This window comes from Zea mays, chromosome 10, assembly GCF_902167145.1.
Source record: "Zea mays cultivar B73 chromosome 10, Zm-B73-REFERENCE-NAM-5.0, whole genome shotgun sequence".
NCBI classification, from domain to species: domain Eukaryota; kingdom Viridiplantae; phylum Streptophyta; class Magnoliopsida; order Poales; family Poaceae; genus Zea; species Zea mays.
The window spans coordinates 150,551,764-150,575,534 of NC_050105.1; the positions used below are offsets into that span (position 1 = coordinate 150,551,764).

The 23,771-nt window shown below is 45.2% G+C and overlaps 2 protein-coding genes and 1 pseudogene across 10 annotated transcripts; all 3 read left to right on the top strand.

Annotated features, from left to right (window-relative positions):
* The first annotated feature begins 9,587 nt into the window (after positions 1 to 9,587).
* Positions 9,588 to 17,041, top strand: LOC103642197 (long chain base biosynthesis protein 2b). Of its 6 annotated transcripts, none has more exons than XR_004853452.1 (6): positions 9,948 to 14,601; positions 15,303 to 15,402; positions 15,690 to 15,853; positions 16,019 to 16,105; positions 16,188 to 16,246; positions 16,337 to 17,041. XR_004853452.1 is itself a non-coding variant. In XM_035963585.1 (5 exons), exons 1-5 carry the CDS (start codon positions 14,590 to 14,592, stop codon positions 16,439 to 16,441), a joined length of 609 nt encoding a protein of 202 aa, XP_035819478.1. In that variant the 5' UTR covers positions 10,011 to 14,589; the 3' UTR covers positions 16,442 to 17,041. The 6 variants fall into 6 exon arrangements, 2 of the variants coding, with proteins under 2 accessions (XP_035819478.1, XP_023157009.1); XR_002749423.2 differs by having other exon boundaries at positions 13,562 to 14,601; XM_035963585.1 differs by having other exon boundaries at positions 10,011 to 14,601; positions 16,019 to 16,246.
* Positions 17,042 to 17,397: 356 nt separating this feature from the next.
* LOC103642971 (tubulin beta pseudogene) lies at positions 17,398 to 17,796 on the top strand (annotated as a pseudogene). Its single transcript, NR_160809.1, has one exon. The product of NR_160809.1 is annotated as a tubulin beta pseudogene (transcript).
* Positions 17,797 to 18,739: 943 nt separating this feature from the next.
* Positions 18,740 to 20,093, top strand: LOC100286159 (fiber protein Fb34). Of its 3 annotated transcripts, none has more exons than XM_035963094.1 (3): positions 18,790 to 19,203; positions 19,403 to 19,608; positions 19,702 to 20,093. In XM_035963094.1, exons 1-3 carry the CDS (start codon positions 19,114 to 19,116, stop codon positions 19,973 to 19,975), a joined length of 570 nt encoding a protein of 189 aa, XP_035818987.1. In that variant the 5' UTR covers positions 18,790 to 19,113; the 3' UTR covers positions 19,976 to 20,093.
* Positions 20,094 to 23,771: the final 3,678 nt, after the last annotated feature.

Consider the following 23,771-nt stretch of genomic DNA (forward strand, 5'->3'; position numbering starts at 1 on the left):
TCCCTGCGATGGCGAGGCCAACCCAGAAATCTCGCCGCAATCCCACCAGCGTCCTTCCACGCCCTTCAATCGCCCAAATTGGCACCGCGAAAGCTGCAGGCGAGGCTTATTTGGAGCGTGAGCGAAAAAATGGAGAATGGCACAGATAATGGAGAATGGGCATCTCAGTTTCTGGACAGATAATGGAGAATGGCACCTCTACAACCGCTGATTCTTGTTGCCGGAGGACCGGGACGGGAGTGGCACCGGCAGCAAGGGTCCGGGCATCCAACTCCTACCTCTACCTCCTCGCCAAGGGCTTGAACATCGTCTACCAGTTCTGCAAGGCGTAGAGCGAGATCGACAATTACCTACACCTCATCCCACTCATCACGCTCATCGACAATGCCCGCATTCGGGTCGGTAATCTGCTTTCACCTCTCTCTCCCTTTTCTACCCTAGACTGGATATGGGCCTTGTAGGCCTTTTCAATCAGAAACACTGATTTCATATCTGATGAGAATATCCTGGTATCGGGGATTGGGTCTCTTGGGGTGCCTAGAATATCTTCTTTTGAGGTTCTAATAGTCACTACGGGTGATTTCATATCTGATGAGAATATCCTGGTATCGAGGTTTGGGTCTCTTGGGGTGCCTAGAATCTTTGACGTTTTCATTTTTTCTACGCACCCGCAATGTTGTAGTTTTATCTTTTTTTAGATGGGGTAATGCATGTGAACCTGTAGATAGTTGGTAGGCTAAGTTGAATTCTATATAGTGTCGCCAATTGTTTTGCTCCAGTGAAATGCCATTTTTTCTTACCTATACCATGTTTGTCTTAATCTTCATCTTTTCTTGTCCTAGCGTTTCCCTGTTTCCACATGTTAAAGTATTGAGAGGGACCAATGTGAATGTTCTTTTGATGAGGAAGACAAGAAAGTTCAAGATGCTCTGTTAAATCCTGACCCTTGCACGAATCCTACAATATAGTGCTCAAGAAGACTCTGTCATGCTCCTATCCAAACTTGTTTTTCAATGAGGCCCTCCAAAAGGAAAGTGAGAAGCTTCAGGTTGAGCTTCAAAGATCACAGATCAACATGCATCTGGGTTTGTGTGAGGTTATTCAATACTTTAACGTGTGGAAACAGGGAAAGCAAATTATAAATCGTTGAGTGAAGCGGGGTGAAAAAAGCGCCTGACTGAAGAGTAGTATTATGTTACTCAACAAAAGGGCACTGAAAGAGCATTCACGGGGTATGTTGTCAAGTGGTTTTTATTCAAATTCTTTTCACAATCCACTCAAACTATTAATCTTCTTTTTCCCACCATTTTTATTTACTCAAACTAATATTCACTGGGTACGTAAGATACAGAGCATCTTACTCAGCAGAATTGTGCTGAGAACATTGTCTGTTTTTTATGTATCAGGGAATACTAGAATACTAAAACCCCTGTCCTGACACAAGCATACACATCATAGCGGCAGTGCTATTCATAGAAATATGTTTCCTATCTTGGGAGTACTGAGGCTGCATGCTTTTTGCAAAGAATAGAAATATGTTTCTTGAAAGAACATGCATTGCTTTCCTTCTCATGAGCTGCAAGGAGCAGTATTTTGCAAAAAAACATGCAGCCTATTCATGTCTATGTGCTTGCAGCAGTAAGGAACTGGCTCTGCTGAACTGTCTACTATACTGTATACCAAGATCCTCACCTTTTAAATGGCTTGTAGGTCTGTCACCAAGAGCTGGAGTTCAATTCTGCATTTTGCTGCATTTTAGATGGCCTGTAACTCCTAATTCACCACGCACAGGTCTAAGACCACAAATTCAGTCATATGCTGCATTTTGCATTCTCGATATCTAGCACGATCTGAAATCATTATTTACCTAGCATAGGCTGATGTTGCTATTCTTCTTAGGAAGGTACTAACTTTTTAAATTCATCACTGTCGTCGTTGTCGCGCATAAGTTTTCGCTCTCCTGCCTAGGCTGAGGCATCGAGCGCGTCACTGTCTTCCTCGACCTCTACAACTAGGGATCTACGTGAGTACCACTGCTCCCCCATAGCACCCCACCGCAGATGTGATTTTCTGCTTGTGTAGTCTGTCGATTTGTCTCTTTTTTGGGAGATTTGAACGCACCATCAGCATCTTGGACCTGAGTTTGGCGCCTTCAGTGACGCAAGATTTCCTTCTTAAACTTTAGCAAAAGTACTTAGTTTACCGTTATATTCAAAAATTAATCTTCTCAAGAAAGGTAGGGGACTGATTGTGTCTTCGATTGAGACAGACCCACAAACATGACAATGGATCTGTTTTGAACAATCTATGTCCATAACCATACCATTTAGAGATACACAGTAATTCTCATGTAGATGAACTCATGACCCAAGATGCAAATATTTGCCATTCAAGTGCACACAAGACCATCAAATAAAAACCGTGCTAAAAACACAATAGGCAATAGAGAAGTCTATGTGTTATTTAATTCCCCAAGCTAGAATATTCATCATATGTATGAATTGATTACTAAGAAACATTAGAGGAAAAGTATATAGCCGGCTCGCAGCTGTTCCCGTGCTCCGGTCGTCCGCGCGCGACGCGCAACCGCTGGCGCCTAGGGCAGGGGCTGCTGGCGATAGTCGAGCGCGCCGGAGCAGGCAGCAGGCCAACAACTCAGCAGACGGGGGAAGCAGCATCAAGGCGGTCCGCGCACCGCCGTCGACGACCCGCTTCTTCCCCGATGCTGAGCGCCACAAAGCCCGGCAGCCACCGCCGACAAAGATCAAGGAGGAGGGCGCCACCCCACCGCCGCCTGCAACCGAAGCGGAGGAGTTGGTAGTGAGACCGGTGGTTTTGCTGTTTGGATAACCAAGGAATTTAATTTTTTGAAATTATTTTTCCCTAGCTTCCAGATTGGACATACATGATTGGAAGCCATACTGTTCCTTGTTATTGGCCTTACATAGATCATGATCTCCTTGTAGTGAGCTGTATTTAACTTTAAATTCATGGAGTAAAGTATGGCCACACCATGTTTGCATAGATCATGATCTCCTTGTCAATAATGATTTATATACGTAGACAATTCTGCATTTTATTTATTTCTATAATATTGTATATAGCCTTCAAAGTTAATTACTGATTGAAGGATAAACATGGAGTAAACTTGGTAGTATACAATGTAGAATATCTTAAATTGTTTGTGCTGATTATAAACAGTCCTACCTTGTTTAGCTCAGTAACTATCACACCATGTTTGCCGAAACATATCATAGTAATGTCTGAATGCTGTGCATGAATTGTCTGCGTATATAAATCATTATTGACCATTTCCATCTCTGATTCATGTGCTCTATTTCAGCTAAATAATATAAATTAATTTTAAGGTGTTGGTTACCTGTCCCCTTTCATATATGTCTTAAAGGTCGCTTTGCATGATTTGAAACTACCTAGCTGTTCTAATAACCTTTTGGTTGTATACTAAAGTGGATTTTGACACTAATCTGTGTAAATCAGTAGAAGCACATCCCTATGTGTTCTTTTTTTGTGGACGTGCATATAGAATCTGATCGCAAAATTATGCAACCTGAAATTTTGGATCTTTCCTATTGGGTTCTTCATCCGTTTGTTCTTCCTGCATTCCTGATCCTGCCATTTCATTTACTATTATGTTTCATGTAAGAACTATGCATTTTAGAGCTCAGTTCTCCGAATTAATAATGTATCTACATTAAGTAAAGAGCTTTATTGATATTTGGTTTGGTTTTGGCCTGTAGGTGAACATCAAGATTATTGATGAAGCAATATTAATTGGAGCTGCCCTCAGTAACTTCATCTGCTTTTGTTCTCCATGTTTGCATTCTATTTACAAATTACATCAACAATCATTCTTTAAAGTATTGAGTTTTGCTTTCACATTTGTAGCATGTCTATTTTGGGCCAAACAGAGTAAACTGACTTATTTTATGTCAAATGGTTGATCCTCCGAGGAAGGCTACGTTCAGTGTGTGCATATGTATTAATTGTACCTCACTTTTTAGCTGCCAGTCATACTTAGGCATAATTTACATATACATACGCACGCCTAAGCCTGGCAAGTTTCTGAAATGGCAAGCTGAGTAACTGAGTTCTTTTGTGCGCAACATCTAAGGATATGTCGTGTCTGTGCTACTGAGTAAGCTGTTGGAGAAGGACCACTGACGCACTGGTTGGGTCAAACTAGATGTATTTCGCCAAATTGAACAGAATGATTTGCTTGTGCTCTTTTCCAAACAAGCTAGCTTACTTAGCATGCACAGGGAGCTGTTTTTGGTGGTCTTGATTATACAACCTTGTAATTTTGCAGCAACATCCCTTGAACAAAGCATCTACAAGACTGCAACATTAGGACAGTTAGGCTTGAAAAATGGTATATATAAAGGATATGTTCCTCCCTGGCATCAATTTACAAGTTTTTAAGCTTCAGGTTATGCTTGAGCTTCCTGAGTGTATGGTGCTCAAGTCGTGCTTCTCTTTATTTGAAGTTTAGTAGCTAACCTGCAATTTTGAACATTGCTACTGAACATAATGTGTTTTGTGTCTGAAGCACATTAAGTTCAGACAAGTTCAACTCAGAGGAAAGTGGCTCACATGCTTTGCAAGAAGCAATAATTGCTAGCATCATAACATCTCTCTTTCACTTAATGCTATTGGGATGCTGACTTAGGTTTGTCAACTTAATGCTATTTTTCTACTACTAATTATAGATTTGTATCTAGCCTAGAGTTTTTGGTACACTCTTGAAAGGGAATTAGGCTTACACCTAGTTCCCAAATAATTTTGGTGGTTGAATTGCCCAACACAAATAATTGGACTAACTAGTTTGCCCAAGTGTATAGATTATACAGGTGTAAAAGGTTCACACTCAGCCAATTAAAAATACCAAGTTTTGGATTCAACAAAGGAGCCAAGGGGCAACCGAAGGCACCCCTGGTCTGGCGCACCGGACTGTCCGGTGTGCCACCGGACAGTGAACAGTACCTGTCCGGTGCACCAGGGGACTCAGACTCAAACTCGCCACCTTCGGGAATTTCCAGGGCGACTCGGCTATAATTCACCGGACTGTCCGGTGTACACCGGACAGTGTCCGGTGCGCCAAGGGAGGTCGGCCTCAGGAACTCGCCAGCTTCGGGAAACGCCAACGGCTAGTCCGCTATAATTCACCGGACTGTCCGGTGTGCACCGGACTGTCCGGTGCGCCTCCGAAGCAACGGTCGTCTCCGCGCCAACGGCTCTCTGCCGCGCATTTAATGCGCGCTCTGCGCGCGCAGAAGTCAGAATCGCCCATGCTGGCACACCGGACATCAAACAGTACCTGTCCGGTGTGCACCGGACACCCTGGCGGGCCCACAAGTCAGAAGCTCCAACGGCTAGAATCCAACGGCAGTGATGACGTGGCAGGGGCACCGGACTGTCCGGTGTGCACCGGACTGTCCGGTGCGCCATCGAGCAGACGCCTCCAGCCAACGGTCAAGTTTGGTGGTTGGGGCTATAAATACCCCAACCACCCCACCATTCATTGCATCCAAGTTTTCCACTTCCCAACTACTACAAGAGCTCTAGCATTCAATTCTAGACACACCAAAAGAGATCAAATCCTCTCCAATTCCACGAAAGGCTTTAGTGATTAGAGAGAGTGATTTGCCGTGTTCATTTGAGCTCTTGCGCTTGGATTGCTTCTTTTCTTTCTCACTTGTTCTTGAGATCACAACTCCATTGTAATCAAGGCAAGAGGCACCAATTGTGTGGTGGCCCTTGCGGGGAAGTTTTGTTCCCGGCTTTGATTTGAGAAGAGAAGCTCACTCGGTCCGTGGGACCGTTTGAGAGAGGGAAGGGTTGAAAGAGACCCGGCCTTTGTGGCCTCCTCAACAGGGAGTAGGTTTGCAAGAACCGAACCTCGGTAAAACAAATCTCCGTGTCTCACTTGCTTATTCGTTTGGGATTTGTTTTGTGCCCTCTCTCGCGGACTCGTTTATATTTCTAACGCTAACCCGGCTTGTAGTTGTGTTTATATTTGTAAATTTCAGTTTCGCCCTATTCACCCCCCCTCTAGGCGACTATCAATTGGTATCAGAGCCCGGTGCTTCATTAGAGCCTAACCGCTCGAAGTGATGTCGGGAGATCACGCCAAGAAGGAGATGGAGACCGGCGAAAAGCCCACTACAAGCCACGGGAGCACTTCATCGGAAGAGTCCCGCACCAAGAGGAAGGAGAAGAAGAAGGACTCCTCCAAACGGAAGGAGAAAAAGTCTTCCTCTTCTCACCACAGAGAGAAGAAGGAGAAATCTTCTTCCCACAAGCCGCATCGGAAAGGCGACAAGCACAAGAGGATGAGGAAAGTGGTCTACTACGAGACCGACACTTCATCAACATCGACCTCCGACTCCGATGCGCCCTCCGTCACTTCTAAGCGCCAAGAGCGCAAGAAGTATAGTAAGATCCCCCTACACTACCCTCGCATTTCCAAACATACACCTTTACTTTCCGTCCCATTAGGCAAACCACCAACTTTTGATGGTGAAGATTACGCTATGTGGAGCGATTTAATGCGATTTCATCTAATCTCGCTCCACAAAAGTATATGGGATGTTGTTGAGTTTGGTGCACAGGTACCGTCGGTAGGGGATGAGAACTATGATAAGGATGAGGTGGCCCAAATCGAGCACTTCAACTCTCAAGCAACGACAATACTCCTCGCCTCTCTAAGTAGAGAGGAGTATAACAAAGTACAAGGGTTGAAGAGCGCTAAGGAGATTTGGGATGTGCTCAAAACCGCGCACGAAGGAGATGAGCTCACCAAGATCACCAAGCGGGAAACGATCGAGGGGGAGCTCGGTCGGTTCCGGCTTCGCAAAGGGGAGGAGCCACAACACATGTACAACCGGCTCAAGACTTTGGTGAACCAAGTGCGCAACCTCGGGAGCAAGAAGTGGGATGACCACGAAGTGGTAAATGTTATTTTAAGATCTCTCATTTTTCTTAATCCCACTCAAGTTCAATTGATTCGTGGTAATCCTAGATATACTAAAATGACCCCCGAGGAAGTTATCGGGCATTTTGTAAGTTTTGAGTGCATGATAGAAGGCTCGAGGAAAATCAACGAGCTTGACGACCCATCCGAAGCCCAACCCGTTGCATTCAAGGCAACGAAGGAGAAGAAGGAGGAGTCTACACCAAGTAGACAACCAATAGACGCCTCCAAGCTCGACAATGAGGAAATGGCGCTCGTCATCAAGAGCTTCCGCCAAATCCTCAAGCAAAGGAAGGGGAAGGACTACAAGTCCCGCTCCAAGAAGGTTTGCTACAAGTGTGGTAAGCCCGGTCATTTTATTGCTAAATGTCCTATATCTAGTGACAGTGACCGAGGTGACGACAAGAAGGGGAGAAGAAAGGAGAAGAAAAGGTATTACAAGAAGAAGGGCGGCGATGCCCATGTTTGTCGGGAATGGGATTCCGACGAAAGCTCAAGCGACTCCTCCGACGACGAGGACGCCGCCAACATCGCCGTCACCAAGGGACTCCTCTTCCCCAACGTCGGCCACAAGTGCCTCATGGCAAAGGACGGCAAAAAGAAGAAGGTTAAATTCAACTCCTCCACTAAATATGAATCTTCTAGTGATGATAATGCTAGTGATGAGGAGGATAATTTACGTTCCCTTTTTGCCAACCTTAACATAGCTCAAAAAGAAAAATTAAATGAATTAGTTAGTGCTATTCATGAAAAGGATGACCTTTTAGATGCCCAAGAGGATTGTCTAATTAAAGAAAACAAGAAACATGTTAAGGTTAAAAATGCTTACGCTCTACAAGTTGAAAAATGTGAAAAATTGTCTAGTGAGCTAAGCACTTGCCATGAGATTATTGACAACCTTAGGAATGAAAATGCTAGTTTGAATGCTAAGGTTGATTCACATGTTTGTGATGCTTCAATTCCCAATCTTAGAAATGATAATGTTGATTTGCTTGCTAAGATTGATGAATTGAATGTATCTCTTGCTAGCCTTAGATTAGAGAATGAAAATTTGATTGCTAAAGCTAAAGATTTTGATGTTTGCAAAGTTACAATTGCCGATCTTAGAGATAAGAATGATATACTTCGTGCTAAGATTGTAGAACTTAATTCTTGCAAACCATCTACATCTACCATTGAGCATGTCACTATTTGTACTAGATGTAGAAATATTGATATTGATGCTATTCATGATCATATGGCTTTAATTAAACAACAAAATGATCATATAGCAAAACTAGATGCTAAAATTGCCGAGCACAACTTGGAAAATGAAAAATTTAAATTTGCTCGTAGCATGCTTTATAATGGGAGACGCCCAGGCATTAAGGATGGCATTGGCTTTCAAAGGGGAGACAATGTCAAAATAAGTGCCCCTCCTAAGAGATTGTCCAACTTTGTTAAGGGCAAGGCTCCCATGCCTCAGGATAACGAGGGTTACATTTTGTACCCTGCCGGTTATCCTAAGAGCAAAATTAGGAGAATTCATTCTAGGAAGTCTCACTCTGGCCCTAATCATGCTTTTATGTATAAGAGTGAGACATCTAGCTCTAGGCAACCAACCCATGCTAAGTTGCCTAGAAGGAAAACTCCTAGTGCATCAAATGATCATGCTATTTCATTTAAAACTTTTGATGCTTCTTATGTGCTTACAAGCAAATCCGGCAAGGTAGTTGCCAAATTTGTTGGGGGCAAACACAAGGGATCAAAGACTTGTGTTTGGGTACCCAAAGTTCTTGTGTCTAATGCCAAAGGACCCAAAACCGTTTGGGTACCTAAAGTCAAGAACTAAATTTGTTTTGTAGGTTTATGCATCCGGGGGCTCAAGTTGGATACTCGACAGCGGTTGCACAAACCACATGACAGGGGAGAAGAGGATGTTCTCCTCATATGAGAAAAACCAAGATCCCCAAAGAGCAATCACATTCGGGGATGGAAATCAAGGCTTGGTCAAAGGATTGGGTAAAATTGCTATATCTCCTGACCATTCTATTTCCAATGTTTTTCTTGTAGATTCTTTAGATTACAACTTGCTTTCTGTTTCCCAATTATGTCAAATGGGCTACAACTGTCTTTTTACTGATGTAGGTGTCACTGTCTTTAGAAGAAGTGATGATTCAATAGCATTTAAGGGAGTGTTAGAGGGTCAGCTTTACTTAGTAGATTTTGATAGAGCTGAGCTCGACACATGCTTAATTGCTAAGACTAACATGGGTTGGCTCTGGCACCGCCGACTAGCCCATGTTGGGATGAAGAATCTTCATAAGCTTCTAAAGGGAGAGCACATTTTAGGATTAACAAATGTTCATTTTGAGAAAGACAGGATTTGTAGCGCATGCCAGGCAGGGAAGCAAGTTGGAGTCCATCATCCACACAAGAACATCATGACGACCGACAGGCCGCTTGAGCTACTCCACATGGATCTATTCGGCCCGATTGCTTACATAAGCATCGGCGGGAGTAAGTATTGTCTTGTAATAGTGGATGATTATTCTCGCTTCACTTGGGTATTCTTTTTACAGGAAAAATCTCAAACCCAAGAGACCTTAAAGGGATTCTTGAGACGGGCTCAAAATGAGCTCGGCTTAAGGATCAAGAAAATAAGAAGCGACAACGGGACGGAGTTCAAGAACTCTCAAATTGAAGGCTTTCTTGAGGAGGAGGGCATCAAGCATGAGTTCTCTTCTCCCTACACGCCTCAACAAAATGGTGTAGTGGAGAGGAAGAATAGAACTCTTTTGGACATGGCAAGAACCATGCTTGATGAATACAAGACTTCGGATCGGTTTTGGGCGGAGGCGGTCAACACCGCTTGCTACGCCATCAACCGGTTATATCTTCACCGAATCCTCAAGAAGACATCATATGAACTCCTAACTGGTAAAAAGCCCAATATTTCATACTTTAGAGTTTTTGGTAGCAAATGCTTTATTCTTGTTAAAAGAGGTAGAAAATCTAAATTTGCTCCTAAAACTGTAGAAGGCTTTTTACTTGGTTATGACTCAAACACAAGGGCATATAGGGTCTTTAACAAGTCCACTGGACTAGTTGAAGTCTCATGTGACGTTGTGTTTGACGAAACTAACGGCTCTCAAGTAGAGCATGTTGATCTTGATGAGATAGGTGAAGAACAGGCTCCATGCACAGCGCTAAGGAACATGTCCGTTGGGGACGTGTGTCCTAAGGAATCCGAAGAGCCTTCAAGAGCACAAGATCAACCGTCCTCCTCCACACAAGCATCTCCACCAACTCAAAATGAGGATGAAGCTCAAGTTGATGAAGTGGAAGATCAGGCAAATGAGCCACCTCAAGATGACGGCATAGATCAAGGGGGAGATGCAAATGATCAAGACAAGGAGGATGAAGAACAAAGGCCGCCACACCCAAGAGTCCACCAAGCAATCCAACGAGATCACCCCGTCGACACCATTCTCGGCGACATTCATAAGGGGGTAACTACTCGATCTCGTGTTGCACATTTTTGTGAACATTACTCGTTTGTTTCCTCTATTGAGCCACACAGGGTAGAGGAAGCACTTCAAGATTCGGATTGGGTGGTGGCGATGCAAGAGGAGCTCAACAACTTCACGAGGAATGAGGTATGGCATTTAGTTCCACGTCCTAATCAAAATGTTGTAGGAACCAAATGGGTCTTCCGCAACAAGCAAGACGAGCATGGTGTGGTGACAAGGAACAAAGCTCGACTTGTGGCCAAGGGATACTCCCAAGTCGAAGGTTTGGATTTCGGTGAAACCTATGCACCCGTAGCTAGGCTTGAGTCAATTCGCATATTATTGGCCTATGCTACTTACCATGGCTTTAAGCTTTATCAAATGGACGTGAAAAGTGCCTTCCTCAATGGACCAATCAAGGAAGAGGTCTATGTTGAGCAACCTCCCGGCTTTGAAGACAGTGAGTACCCTAACCATGTCTATAGGCTCTCTAAGGCGCTTTATGGGCTCAAGCAAGCTCCAAGAGCATGGTATGAATGCCTAAGAGATTTCCTTATTTCAAATGGCTTCAAAGTCGGAAAGGCCGATCCTACACTCTTTACTAAAACTCTCAAAAATGATTTGTTTGTATGCCAAATCTATGTTGATGATATTATATTTGGGTCTACTAACGAATCTACATGTGAAGAGTTTAGTAGGATTATGACACAGAAATTCGAGATGTCTATGATTGGGGAGTTGAAGTATTTCTTAGGATTCCAAGTAAAGCAACTCCAAGAGGGCACCTTCATCAGCCAAACAAAGTACACTCAAGATATTCTAACCAAGTTTGGGATGAAGGATGCCAAACCCATCAAGACACCCATGGGAACCAATGGGCATCTCGACCTCGACACGGGAGGTAAGTCCGTGGATCAAAAGGTATACCGGTCGATGATAGGTTCTTTACTCTATTTATGTGCATCTCGACCGGATATTATGCTTTCCGTATGCATGTGTGCAAGATTCCAAGCCGACCCTAAGGGAGCTCACCTTACGGCCGTGAAACGAATCTTGAGATATTTGGCTTATACTCCTAAGTTTGGGCTTTGGTATCCTAGGGGATCCACATTTGATTTGATTGGATATTCGGATGCCGATTGGGCGGGGTGCAAAATCAATAGGAAGAGCACATCGGGGACTTGCCAGTTCTTGGGAAGATCCTTGGTGTCTTGGGCTTCAAAGAAGCAAAATTCGGTCGCTCTTTCCACAGCCGAAGCCGAGTACATTGCCGCAGGCCATTGTTGCGCGCAACTGCTTTGGATGAGGCAAACCCTGCGGGACTACGGTTACAAATTAACCAAAGTCCCTTTGCTATGTGACAATGAGAGTGCAATCAAAATGGCCGACAATCCTGTCGAGCATAGCCGCACTAAGCACATAGCCATTCGGTATCACTTTTTGAGGGATCACCAACAAAAGGGAGATATCGAGATTTCATACATTAATACTAAAGATCAATTAGCCGATATCTTTACCAAGCCTCTTGATGAACAATCTTTTAACAAACTTAGGCATGAGCTCAATATTCTTGATTCGCGCAATTTCTTTTGCTAGATTGCACACATTGCTCTTTTATATACCTTTAATCATGTCTCTTTTGTATGCTATGACTAATGTGTTTTCAAGAATATTTCAAACCAAGTCATAGGTATATTGAAAGGAAATTGGAGTCTTCGGCGAAGACAAAGGCTTCCACTCCGTAACTCATACTTCGCCATCACTCCAAGCAACTCTCTATTCCTTGGGGAGAAATGAGCATCAAGGAAAAGGACTTCGTCTTTGGTATATTCTTAACTCATTCATTTATGACCAAAGGTGAAGAAAGCACTTCGAGGGCTCTAATGATTCCGTTTTTGGCGATTCATGCCAAAAAGGGGGAGAAAGGAGCCCCAAAGCAAAAGGACCGCACCACCATCGATTTCAAAATCTTAGTGTTGAATATTTATCAATTGGTTTTCCTATTGTGTTCAAAAAGGGGAGAAAGTAGTACTTCAAAATAATATCAAAACCCTCTTGAACACTAAGAGGAGAATCTCATTTAGGGGGAGTTTTGTTTAGTCAAAGGAAAAGCATTTGAAACAGGGGGAGAAAATTTCAAATCTTGAAAATGCTTTGCAAACTCTTATTCATTTGTCTTTGACTATTTGCAAAAGAACTTTAAAATGGATTTACAAAAGAATTTGCAAAAACAAAACATGTGGTGCAAGCGTGGTCCAAAATGTTAAATAAGAAAGAAACATTCCATGCATATCTTGTAAGTAGTTTTATTGGCTCAATTCCAAGCAACCTTTACACTTACATTATGCAAACTAGTTCAATTGTACTCTTCTATATTTGCTTTGGTTTGTGTTGGCATCAATCACCAAAAAGGGGGAGATTGAAAGGGAATTAGGCTTACACCTAGTTCCCAAATAATTTTGGTGGTTGAATTGCCCAACACAAATAATTGGACTAACTAGTTTGCCCAAGTGTATAGATTATACAGGTGTAAAAGGTTCACACTCAGCCAATTAAAAAGACCAAGTTTTGGATTCAACAAAGGAGCCAAGGGGCAACCGAAGGCACCCCTGGTCTGGCGCACCGGACTGTCCGGTGTGCCACCGGACAGTGAACAGTACCTGTCCGGTGCACCAGGGGACTCAGACTCAAACTCGCCACCTTCGGGAATTTCCAGGGCGACTCGGCTATAATTCACCGGACTGTCCGGTGTACACCGGACAGTGTCCGGTGCGCCAAGGGAGGTCGGCCTCAGGAACTCGCCAGCTTCGGGAAACGCCAACGGCTAGTCCGCTATAATTCACCGGACTGTCCGGTGTGCACCGGACTGTCCGGTGCGCCTCCGAAGCAATGGTCGTCTCCGCGCCAACGGCTCTCTGCCGCGCATTTAATGCGCGCTCTGCGCGCGCAGAAGTCAGAATCGCCCATGCTGGCACACCGGACATCAAACAGTACCTGTCCGGTGTGCACCGGACACCCTGGCGGGCCCACAAGTCAGAAGCTCCAACGGCTAGAATCCAACGGCAGTGATGACGTGGCAGGGGCACCGGACTGTCCGGTGTGCACCGGACTGTCCGGTGCGCCATCGAGCAGACGCCTCCAGCCAACGGTCAAGTTTGGTGGTTGGGGCTATAAATACCCCAACCACCCCACCATTCATTGCATCCAAGTTTTCCACTTCCCAACTACTACAAGAGCTCTAGCATTCAATTCTAGACACACCAAAAGAGATCAAATCCTCTCCAATTCCACGAAAGGCTTTAGTGATTAGAGAGAGTGATTTGCCGTGTTCATTTGAGCTCTTGCGCTTGGATTGCTTCTTTTCTTTCTCACTTGTTCTTGAGATCACAACTCCATTGTAATCAAGGCAAGAGGCACCAATTGTGTGGTGGCCCTTGCGGGGAAGTTTTGTTCCCGGCTTTGATTTGAGAAGAGAAGCTCACTCGGTCCGTGGGACCGTTTGAGAGAGGGAAGGGTTGAAAGAGACCCGGCCTTTGTGGCCTCCTCAACGGGGAGTAGGTTTGCAAGAACCGAACCTCGGTAAAACAAATCTCCGTGTCTCACTTGCTTATTCGTTTGGGATTTGTTTTGCGCCCTCTCTCGCGGACTCGTTTATATTTCTAACGCTAACCCGGCTTGTAGTTGTGTTTATATTTGTAAATTTCAGTTTCGCCCTATTCACCCCCCCTCTAGGCGACTATCAACTCTCCTTCCATTCTATTGCTTCACTTGATAGATCAGGTGCTATGAAAATTCAGTAGCAAAGATGTATCCTGACGGTAAATGAGTTTATGAAAGTATTTCCATTTCCTATTGTTGTGCAGATGCTGGCGCCGAGGTAAATGGGTTTATGAAATTATTTCTAGGTACGAAATTGCTTTCAGCTTTCCTCTACAAATTGCAATCAATTTTTGAGATATTGAGTTTGATAATATATGTGTTCTTCATTTTCTTGTAACCGTTGCACACTAACATTTTATCGAATTATTTGTGTGCCGTCACAATGTACGAGCGCTCTACTAAGCAAATATGTCAAACAAGCAAAAAGATGTCTGATCTTCCTTCCAGATGATTAATATGGTAAGATGGACTGAATTCAGGCTTGATTCTTTTATACTACATTATTCAAACATACAATCAACACAGATTACGATCCATATATGCTACATCAGCAAATAAGTAACATTAGCGAATAAGTAACATTTCCTTACAACAGAAATGGATATTTATATTCTTTCTACACAAGTGGAACATGACAGACTTGGGTCGATTTGTAATCTTTTGAAATATTTCTTTTACTTCTGCATATTCTTGCACACAGTCTTCTCTTTTTAGAAGGTGTACACTTGTTCATGTTGATATCCATATATGCTACCTTAGTGGGTAAACATTTACTTAAAGGAGACATTGGTTATTACTGCAAAAATGCAACTATATCATTTCTACATGACTACACCAGTGCACCATGTTAATTCTTTCAGATGATTTCTGCCTGTTTTGCATAGCCTTGTATGTTGTCTTCTTTTATACTGAGGGAGCTCAGTGGGGAAGACCTAAAGGTGAAGACTGTAAGTTTGTCATTGAGTCATTTTGACTTTTTATTGAATGATAACATGGATCTGATTGTCCTTTTCTGAGTTTTTAATTCCTTCCTATTTAGTGCCATTTGGACATGTGGTAGCTGGCTGTCACATTGATCTGAATTCCTATATATATTCTTTAGATGGCATAATCATTTTATCGTTGCAAAAGTTGTTTCAGATAAAATTATGTCTGCATAGGTTCCCTTGCCCCAAAGAAACTCCATGTTCAGTTCAAGACCAAAGTACAAAAAGAAATCTTCAACCTACAATACTACTACTCCATTTCATTCCTTACAAGGTTTGTCTTTCTTTGATACAAATTGCAGAATGCACTGAATAGCCTTGAAATCTTTAAAAAAGTTGTACTCACACCAGCGCACTAATGTCAGTTAGGCCATCAATGAAGTTATAGAAGTCACTGATGTCATAAGTTAGGCCATTGGGTTGATATCCCTAATTTTTCTTTCATAAAGCCCACAAATCCCTACCATTTCTGTTTACTGTAAAAAGTAACTTGTGTACTTTAGAAGGGAAATAAATCAAGAAGCATTTCTAACTAGAAGTTCTATTTAAATTTTTCTGAAGCGGAAAAACTCAGGGAGAAGCTGAGGCAGGAGTGCCTGCGGAAGGGGACGGAACTGGCGCATGGGGTGGCTGACGCCCTCTTCGCTGTACCACCCACCGAGGACCTCGACGGCCCTATCGTACACCTCCCATTGCCCGTTGTCCGACTCCCGCGCGAGAAGCATGTGAGAACCTCTCGCTTAATTTGCTTATTTCAGGTGTCCGAGGAGGCCGGAAATCATCTCTTTGTGGAGTCATGCATTCCTCTACACGACTACATGTACATTATTGTTTCACAGGACAATGCTACAGTTACACTCTTATCTAATTCGCACGTATCATTTTTGCAGCTTGGTGCTGGGACCTCACTGCCACGATTAGTAGCTGCAAAGGTTGGGGCAGATGTAACACTAACAGACATTGCGCAGAATGCAGAAGTGAGTTCCAATTCGTCTTTGGAATCCTTATTGTTTGATCCTTGTCAGAGCTTTTCCAGTATGGTTTGGACCTCACTGCCAGGATTAGTAGCTTTTACCAAGTCTTTTGGATCATGTGGTGGATATATTGTCGCATCAAAGGTGCATACTACTGAAAGTGACTGTATTACACTGTAGCATTTGGTAAGATTTCATTGAAGATTTGCTGATTCTTTTCACTATAATTTTCAGGAGATAATTCAACACCTTAAGCATAGTTGTCCGGCCCATCTATATGCTACTTCCATGTCGCCACCAGCAGTCCAACAAGAAAATATCAAAATTGCTCCAAAATGATCTAAATCGCCACGATGTGATCTGACTACTCTGATTGCGTACACAAGTCTCTGCTATGAAGACTTCAGGCTTTTAAGGAATTCATGCACCACCTGACCGCAGTCTGCAAGAAGCTGAGCCAGAGGTTTTGCAATAGAAGCATCAGTGTTACAGAATATGCTATGCACTTCGCCTCCAATCACATGACGAGCAGCCCCAGTGAGGATCTCAATGTATTCGTCGACTGAAGGAGGCAGATCCACCACCAGCACGGTTTCAAATTCCTCTACATCTGTCACTGACATGTTCTCCCGGTCTTTCACAATGACATTCATCAGCCCCACACTGCAAAATGCATGTACAATGTCAACGATAGAGGATATGAGTTATATGCTACTCAGTCAAAAGATAATATGGCGATTAAAACTTTTCGAGGACCTCGAACCCAAAAGATAAAATGTTTTATTTGTGATATGCATTGTCAGAAGATTTATATTCCTATGATGGCTTTGCTACAATATATTTTGGCTCAATAATTTCATTGACCTTTTATTTATTCGTATTGTTAGCAGATTATATACACATGGCTGCCGAAATAAAAAAACAAGCTGGCATTTGATCTGTACCGGATTTCAATCAATGATTTCGCTTCTTAGTGTTTACAAAAATCATGTTGTCATTTAGTATTTTGAAATTCTTGAATACTTCTGATAGTTTGTTTCTGAACAGTTGGAGACTTGAACCACTTGATCAGTGCAACGATGAGCGATGTCACTTGCTGCCTCCGCTTCCTAGGACAACTAAACTCTGACCTGTGCAAGCTTGCAGTCAACCTGATAACCCCTCGGCTCCACTTCTTCATGGTCGGCTTTGCGCCACTCACCTCGTGTGGCTCGCAGCAGTACCGTGTGCTCACCGTCCCTGAGCTAACCTAGCAAATGTGGGATGCCATGGTCGCTATCTCACAGCCTATGCCATATTCCGTGGCAAGATGAGCACTAAGGAGGTTGATGAGCAAATGATTAATGTCCAGAACAAGAACTCGTCCTACTTTGTGGAGTGGATCCCCAACAACGTCAAGTCCAGTGTTTGTGATATCCCTCCACGTGGCCTCTCCATGGCCTCCACCTTCATTGGCAACTCCACCTCCATCCAGGAGATGTTCCGCCGTGTGAGCGAGCAGTTCACTGCTATGTTCAGGCGGAAGGCTTTCTTGCATTGGTACACTGATGAGGGCATGGATGAGATGGAGTTCACCGAAGCTGAGAGCAACATGAACGATCTGGTGTCCGAGTACCACCAGTACCAAGATGCCACTGCTGACGAGGAGGCAGAATACGAGGACGAGGAGGCCATCCAAGACGAGTAAGTGTGGTTTGGGCTTTGCCACATTTGTACCCTTGTTTCCTTTCATTCTGGGGCTTGCCTATGGTTTGCTTATTGTATTCGCTCAAGTTATGTGGTATGTAGTAGTACTTTCATGCATAGCATGCTATATGCTACCACAAAGACTTTGTTCACCTGCACTGGTTGATATGCCATGGCATATGTGACGAGTATTTCATTATTGTATTTGCATGCTTGCTCCTGTGAAATTATTTGTGCGATTCTATTTCAATCTATTTGGGTAGACATATTTATATCGTTCTGTATCTATGTTTAATCATAGATTTCGCTGTCACTATTGTACTCATGCCGCCCGTCGCTAGGGCCCTAAGTCCACTAAGTCCATTGGAGGGTCGCAATTTGTGTTCCGTGGTATCGCACGGGCACCTTCCTAGTATATATATATAGCGGATTCGTTAAACTTATTGCTTTAAGAAAAGATATGAAGCCTTGTCGTATGTACACATTTCAGCGTGTGCGATGTGAGAGTGGGACCGGCGACTATCCCAGCACTCACTACTTGTCGTCAACCCCAACCCAGGTTAGACTGTTAGGATTGATTTGGTGGCAAAGGAATCACGGAAGTATTAGAGGGATTGAAGAGAAAATAAACTAATTTTCATTTCAATCTCCTCCAATTTTCCTGCTGTCTACGCGCGCTGCGGTCAAGCTTCCGTTCGTTCCCCCACCCTGCACGCGTTGCAAAGCAAACACTGGACTCACCACCGAGGTCGTGCCTTGCGTGTCTGATGAACACGTACGTTTTTTCCGGTGATCGACGACACGTACGCACACCTTCCAGAGTTCCTAGGCGCCCCACGGTCTAACCGTCTAACACAAGTGCCGGCTAACAGTAATCCGACGGCGACGAGGAATAGGCTGAACTCCATGCCACGTGTCCCCCCAGCTTCCACTCCGAATGCGCGAAGGAGAGGAGAATCCGAGGTGGTGGTGCACCCGACCCGAGTCGCGAGCGGGACGCAGCAGGCAGCAGCACTAGAGCAATGCTGGTTCTAGCTAGCGCGTCAACGTCAGAGCCGCATCGCCTTTTTAATTTGCTGCTCCACTCCACCCCCACCACCTCGCTAAGCAAACCACGCCGCTGCTTTCCAATTTCTACGCCCATCGCCCGTGGTTCGGCCTAATCCTCCTCTCTTTACTTTGTTCGTGAGTGCCGCCGACGACGACGGAGGAAAAGCTAGGGGAGCTAGCGAGTGAGCCCAGACATCCTCCTCTAAGATTAGCTTTTAGCTAGCACTAGCTAGCTAGCTCGATCATCTGTCGGTCGGTCCGGCGCGCGCGAGACCATGGCGTCCATCATCGTCATCGCCGTCGTGCTCGTCCTGGACGTCCTCGCCTTCGTGCTCGCCATCGGCGCCGAGCGGCGCCGGAGCTACGTACGTGAGCAGCTCTGTTAATCCGTTCGCTTGATTGGCAACTTGTTGCGCGTACTCAGACCCTCTCTCTCTCTCTCTCTCTCTCTCTCTCTCTCTCTCTCTCTCTCTCTCTCTCTCTCTCTCTCTCTCTCTCTCTCGATCGATCCATTCGATTCCATGTGTTGGCGACTCGATCGTGTCGTGCGTGCTGCACGCGCAGGCCAACGTGACCGCCGCCGACTCGTCCGGGCGTGCCTACTGCGTGTACAGCTCCGACGCGTCCACGGCGTACGGCGTGAGCGCGCTGCTGCTGCTGCTGGCCGCGCAGGCCGTGGCCATGGCCGCCACCCGCTGCTTCTGCTGCGGCCGCGGTCTCTCGCCGGGCCGCTGGCGGGCATGGTCCGGCACCTGCTTCATCATCTGCTGGTTGGTAACATGACATCATGCTCTCGACGTCGTTCTTCTCCCCTTCCAGTCTCTCCAGCTAGCGCCTAGCTCTCGTGAGTGATTTGGGCGCAGCGCAGCGCAGGGTGACGTTCGTGATCGCGGAGCTGTGCCTGCTGGCGGGGTCGGTCCGGAACGCCTACCACACCAAGTACGTCTCGCTGTTCAGCAACGCCCCGCCCCGGTGCGCCGTGCTGCGGAGGGGAGTCTTCGCCGCCGGCGCCGCCTTCGCCTTCCTCACCGCGCTCCTGGCCGAGCTGCACTACCTCTTCTACGCCAGGGCGCGCGCCGCCGCCGCCGTGCCCCCGCCCATCGTCGGCGGCATCGGCATGACCCGCATGTGATGTGACTCTGTATTTTGTGGCAGCTGCCCCGCCGGCGCTTGGCTGCGTGCTTTGTACCGTGTGTTCATGCCTTCCACGGGGCCTTTTTGGCGAACCTGCCGTGTGCTCTCTGTGCTTCTCCCAGTCCGATGGCGAACCTGCCGTGTGCTCTGCTCGCAGCAGGCAGGCAAGCAGACAGAAGCTGCCTGGCGCCTGTCTTGCTCCCAGCGAGCAGAAACGCGAGCGACCGCGTCTCCGGCCGAGCCCCGTCTCTCTAGCTCGGCCACCGGAGCAGCTGCTAGCGTATGTCTGCCGGAAGAAGGCGTGATCGATCGACCAGAACCAGACAGGGCAAACTAAGCCTGTCTGTAAAACATTAACGGAGGCTAAACTTTAGCACTTCAATTTTAACAACTTTTAACACTTTATATTTAAATTTGCTAAAAGTAGTGCGAAATTTTAGCACTGTGGATCCAAACATCCTTAACTACTATAAAAAAGCAATAAACTGCTGCCGAACAAATCTTTAAACTAAAAAGGTTCTCTACCCAAGCAAGAACCACAAGTTGCAGGGAGTGAACAAAGGTGCCATGTGCATAACAACTTCTAACCAGGTTACATCGCATACGCTTGTGAAGCAACGCTACGAGGGAACTGCGAATTGAATCTTGCAAGCAGTGAATATACGTCCTACTGTCGACAACCAAAATTATACATTCTATAAAAGTTGACAAAAATATGAATCTGAACATCATCATTATGTTCTCTGTTCTCTAGTTAAGATCATAAAAAGTAACATGTCCAGTGTATATAGAACATTAGTATACATGATGTACATATTAAATTGTGGACATCGATAACTCCATAATCTCGAATTTTTCAATGATATGCAACAATCATCGATCTTTTGTCTTCTAGTGGTAGACAATGTATTCATAAAAAAAAGATGTTTGTGCTAACTTCACCGGCAGATTTGTCGGTAACGTTCCCTTTAGATGTAGTGCTTAGACTATCTCTAACAGACTGTCTATTTCACTCCCTGTTTCGAACCCCACTTTGCAAACAATGTAACATGCGGTACAAACATTATTTTGCACGACCGTTTACACGACCTACTTAGCCTATATATATAGGACTAAAATAGGATGGGGATGCATCAGGCCCTGAACCATAGTTTGATGAATATCGCCAGACCAGTTCAACACCGCTTAGGAGCTCTCGGGTAGCTAGATGCAAGACGTCGGACCATGGAGCATAGTCCCGCGAGCATCCGACTAAAGGGTGTCGGATGGTGCCATTTCGGTTTGTATGCATGGGAGACGTCTGATATAGCATTGGTGCCCACACCACATGTGAGCGCAGTAATAGTTAGTATGGGAAACAGACTATTGGGGAGGCACTAGCGTGTCTCGTGCAGTGGAAAAGTTGGCACCATACATGTCGGTGCCCGAAAAAGTTGAGTGCAGTTGTAAGGGACAGTTTAAGCAATTAGGGGGTATTTATACCCCTTATATAAACCCCTTGAGGTGTTTTCCCCTTCATATAACTGACTCGGTCCTTTGAGAGAAAGAAAGAACATTTGCACAGTGAGGAGATTGGAGAAGTAATAATCTTGCAATTAGCAACTTTAGTGCATAACACTGGCTTGTGTGCATCCACCACCCACAAGTTAGAGCCTAACGCTTGTTATTTTTGGTGATCGATGTCACCTGCTCGAGAGAGTTCTCGGTGGCGTGCGACCATCAGACGATGGAGAGGTTAATGTCTCTGAAACATCGCTCCACCAAAGAACCTAAACATGTTGGGATGAAACAGGTTTTTGGACAGTGATCACATGACCGCTCGCCGAGTTAATGTGCACTGCTTCATGTACAAATTTGGATGACATTGTGAACTCATCCTTGTTGTGACTAATAATGAATTTTTTTCTCATGTTTCTATTAGATATGTTTAATATGCTACGTGCACAGATTTGTCGGTAACGTTCCCTTTAGATGTAGTGCTTAGACTATCTCTAACAGACTGTCTATTTCACTCCCTGTTTTGAACCCCACTTTGCAAACAATGTAACATGCGGTACAAACATTATTTTGCACGACCGTTTACACGGCCTACTTAGCCTATATATAGGACTAAAATAGGATGGGGATGCATCGGGCCCTGAACCATAGTTTGATGAATATCGCCAGACCAGTTCAACACCGCTTAGGAACTCTCGGGTAGCTAGATGCAAGACGTCGGACCATGGAGCATAGTCCCGCGAGCATCCGACTAAAGGGTGTCGGATGGTGCCATTTCGGTTTGTATGCATGGGAGACGTCTGATATAGCATTGGTGCCCACACCACATGTGAGCGCAGTAATAGTTAGTATGGGAAACAGACTATTGGGGAGGCACTAGCGTGTCTCGTGCAGTGGAAAAGTTGGCACCATACATGTCGGTGCTGAGAGCACCTAGAGGGGGGGTGAATAGGTGATCCTGTAAAACTTAAAACTTAAGCCACAAAAACTTGGTTAAGTGTTAGCACAATAATTGCCAAGTGGCTAGAGAGGAGTCTTAAACAAAACACAATAACCAACAAGAGATCAATCACAGAGATGGCACGGTGGTTATCCCGTGGTTCGGCCAAGACCAACGCTTGCCTACTCCACATTGTGGCGTCCCAACGGACGAGGGTTGCAATCAACCCCTCTCAAGCGGTCCAAAGACCCACTTGAATACCAAGGTGTTTTGCTTGCTTTTCTCAATCCCGTTTGCGAGGAATCTCCACAACTTGGAGCCTCTCGCCTTTACACTTGAAATTCACAAAGAAGCACAAAGCAAGGGAGGATTAGCAACGCACACAAGACACAAGAATCAGAGTATCAACACGCACACAAGAGCTCGCAACACAACTCAATGAGTTCACAACTCCACTAGAGCTCTATATGCTATCACAATGAAACGAATGCGCGGAATCGAGGTCTTGGTGCTTAGAAATATTGTAGGAATGCTTGGTGTACTCCTCCATGCGCCTAGGGGTCCCTTTTATAGCCCCAAGGCAGCTAGGAGCCGTTGAGAGCATTCTAGGAAGGCTGATCTTGCCTTCTGTCGACTGGCGCACCGGACAGTCCGGTGCACACCGGACAGTGTCCGGTGCCCGATTTCTTTTCTTGTACGGCGAAGCCGACCGTTGGCAGCCAGAGAGCCGTTGGCGCACCGGACATGTCCGGTGCACACCGGATAGTCCGGTGCCCTCTTCTAGCCGTTGGCTCGGCCACGTGTCCCGCGCAGATCGCGCGGCCGACCGTTGGCCCGGCCGACCGTTGGCTCACCGGACAGTCCGGTGCACACTAGACAGTCCGGTGAATTATAGCCATACGTCGCCGGTCAATTCCCGAGAGCGACCAGTTCGCTCGAGCCAGCCTGGCGCACCGGACACTGTCCGGTGCACCACCGGACAGTCCGGTGCTCCCAGACTGAGCAGAGTCTTGGCTGCTCGAGCCAAGGCATTTTCAATTGGATTTTTCCTGTTTCCAGCACTTAGACACAATACATTAGTCCATAAAATAATGTACTAAGTCTGAGAAACATACCTTTATCCTTGATTTGTACTTTGTCCACCTTTTTACACTTAGGCACTTGTGTTGGACACTAAATCACCAAAATACTTAGAAATGGCCCAAGGGCACATTTCCCTTTCAATCTCCCCCTTTTTGGTGATTTATGCCAACACAACATAAAGCAAGTAGGACAAATACAAAATCAATTCAAATAAGAACTCAAATTGTTTTGATTCAAATTTGACATATATGGATCACTCTTTGCCACCACTTGGTTTGT

Excerpts from the sequence above, each read along its gene's own strand:
- LOC100286159 (XM_035963094.1), top strand. The coding sequence starts at position 19,114 with ATGGCGTCCATCATCGTCATCGCCGTCGTGCTCGTCCTGGACGTCCTC. Across the intron at positions 19,204-19,402 it reads CCGAGCGGCGCCGGAGCTAC|GCCAACGTGACCGCCGCCGA; the intron begins GTACGTGAGCAG and ends CTGCACGCGCAG. Across the intron at positions 19,609-19,701 it reads ACCTGCTTCATCATCTGCTG|CGCAGCGCAGGGTGACGTTC; the intron begins GTTGGTAACATG and ends ATTTGGGCGCAG.
- LOC103642197 (XM_035963585.1), top strand. Across the intron at positions 15,403-15,689 it reads TCCATTTCATTCCTTACAAG|CGGAAAAACTCAGGGAGAAG; the intron begins GTTTGTCTTTCT and ends ATTTTTCTGAAG. Across the intron at positions 15,854-16,018 it reads GACTCCCGCGCGAGAAGCAT|CTTGGTGCTGGGACCTCACT; the intron begins GTGAGAACCTCT and ends TCATTTTTGCAG.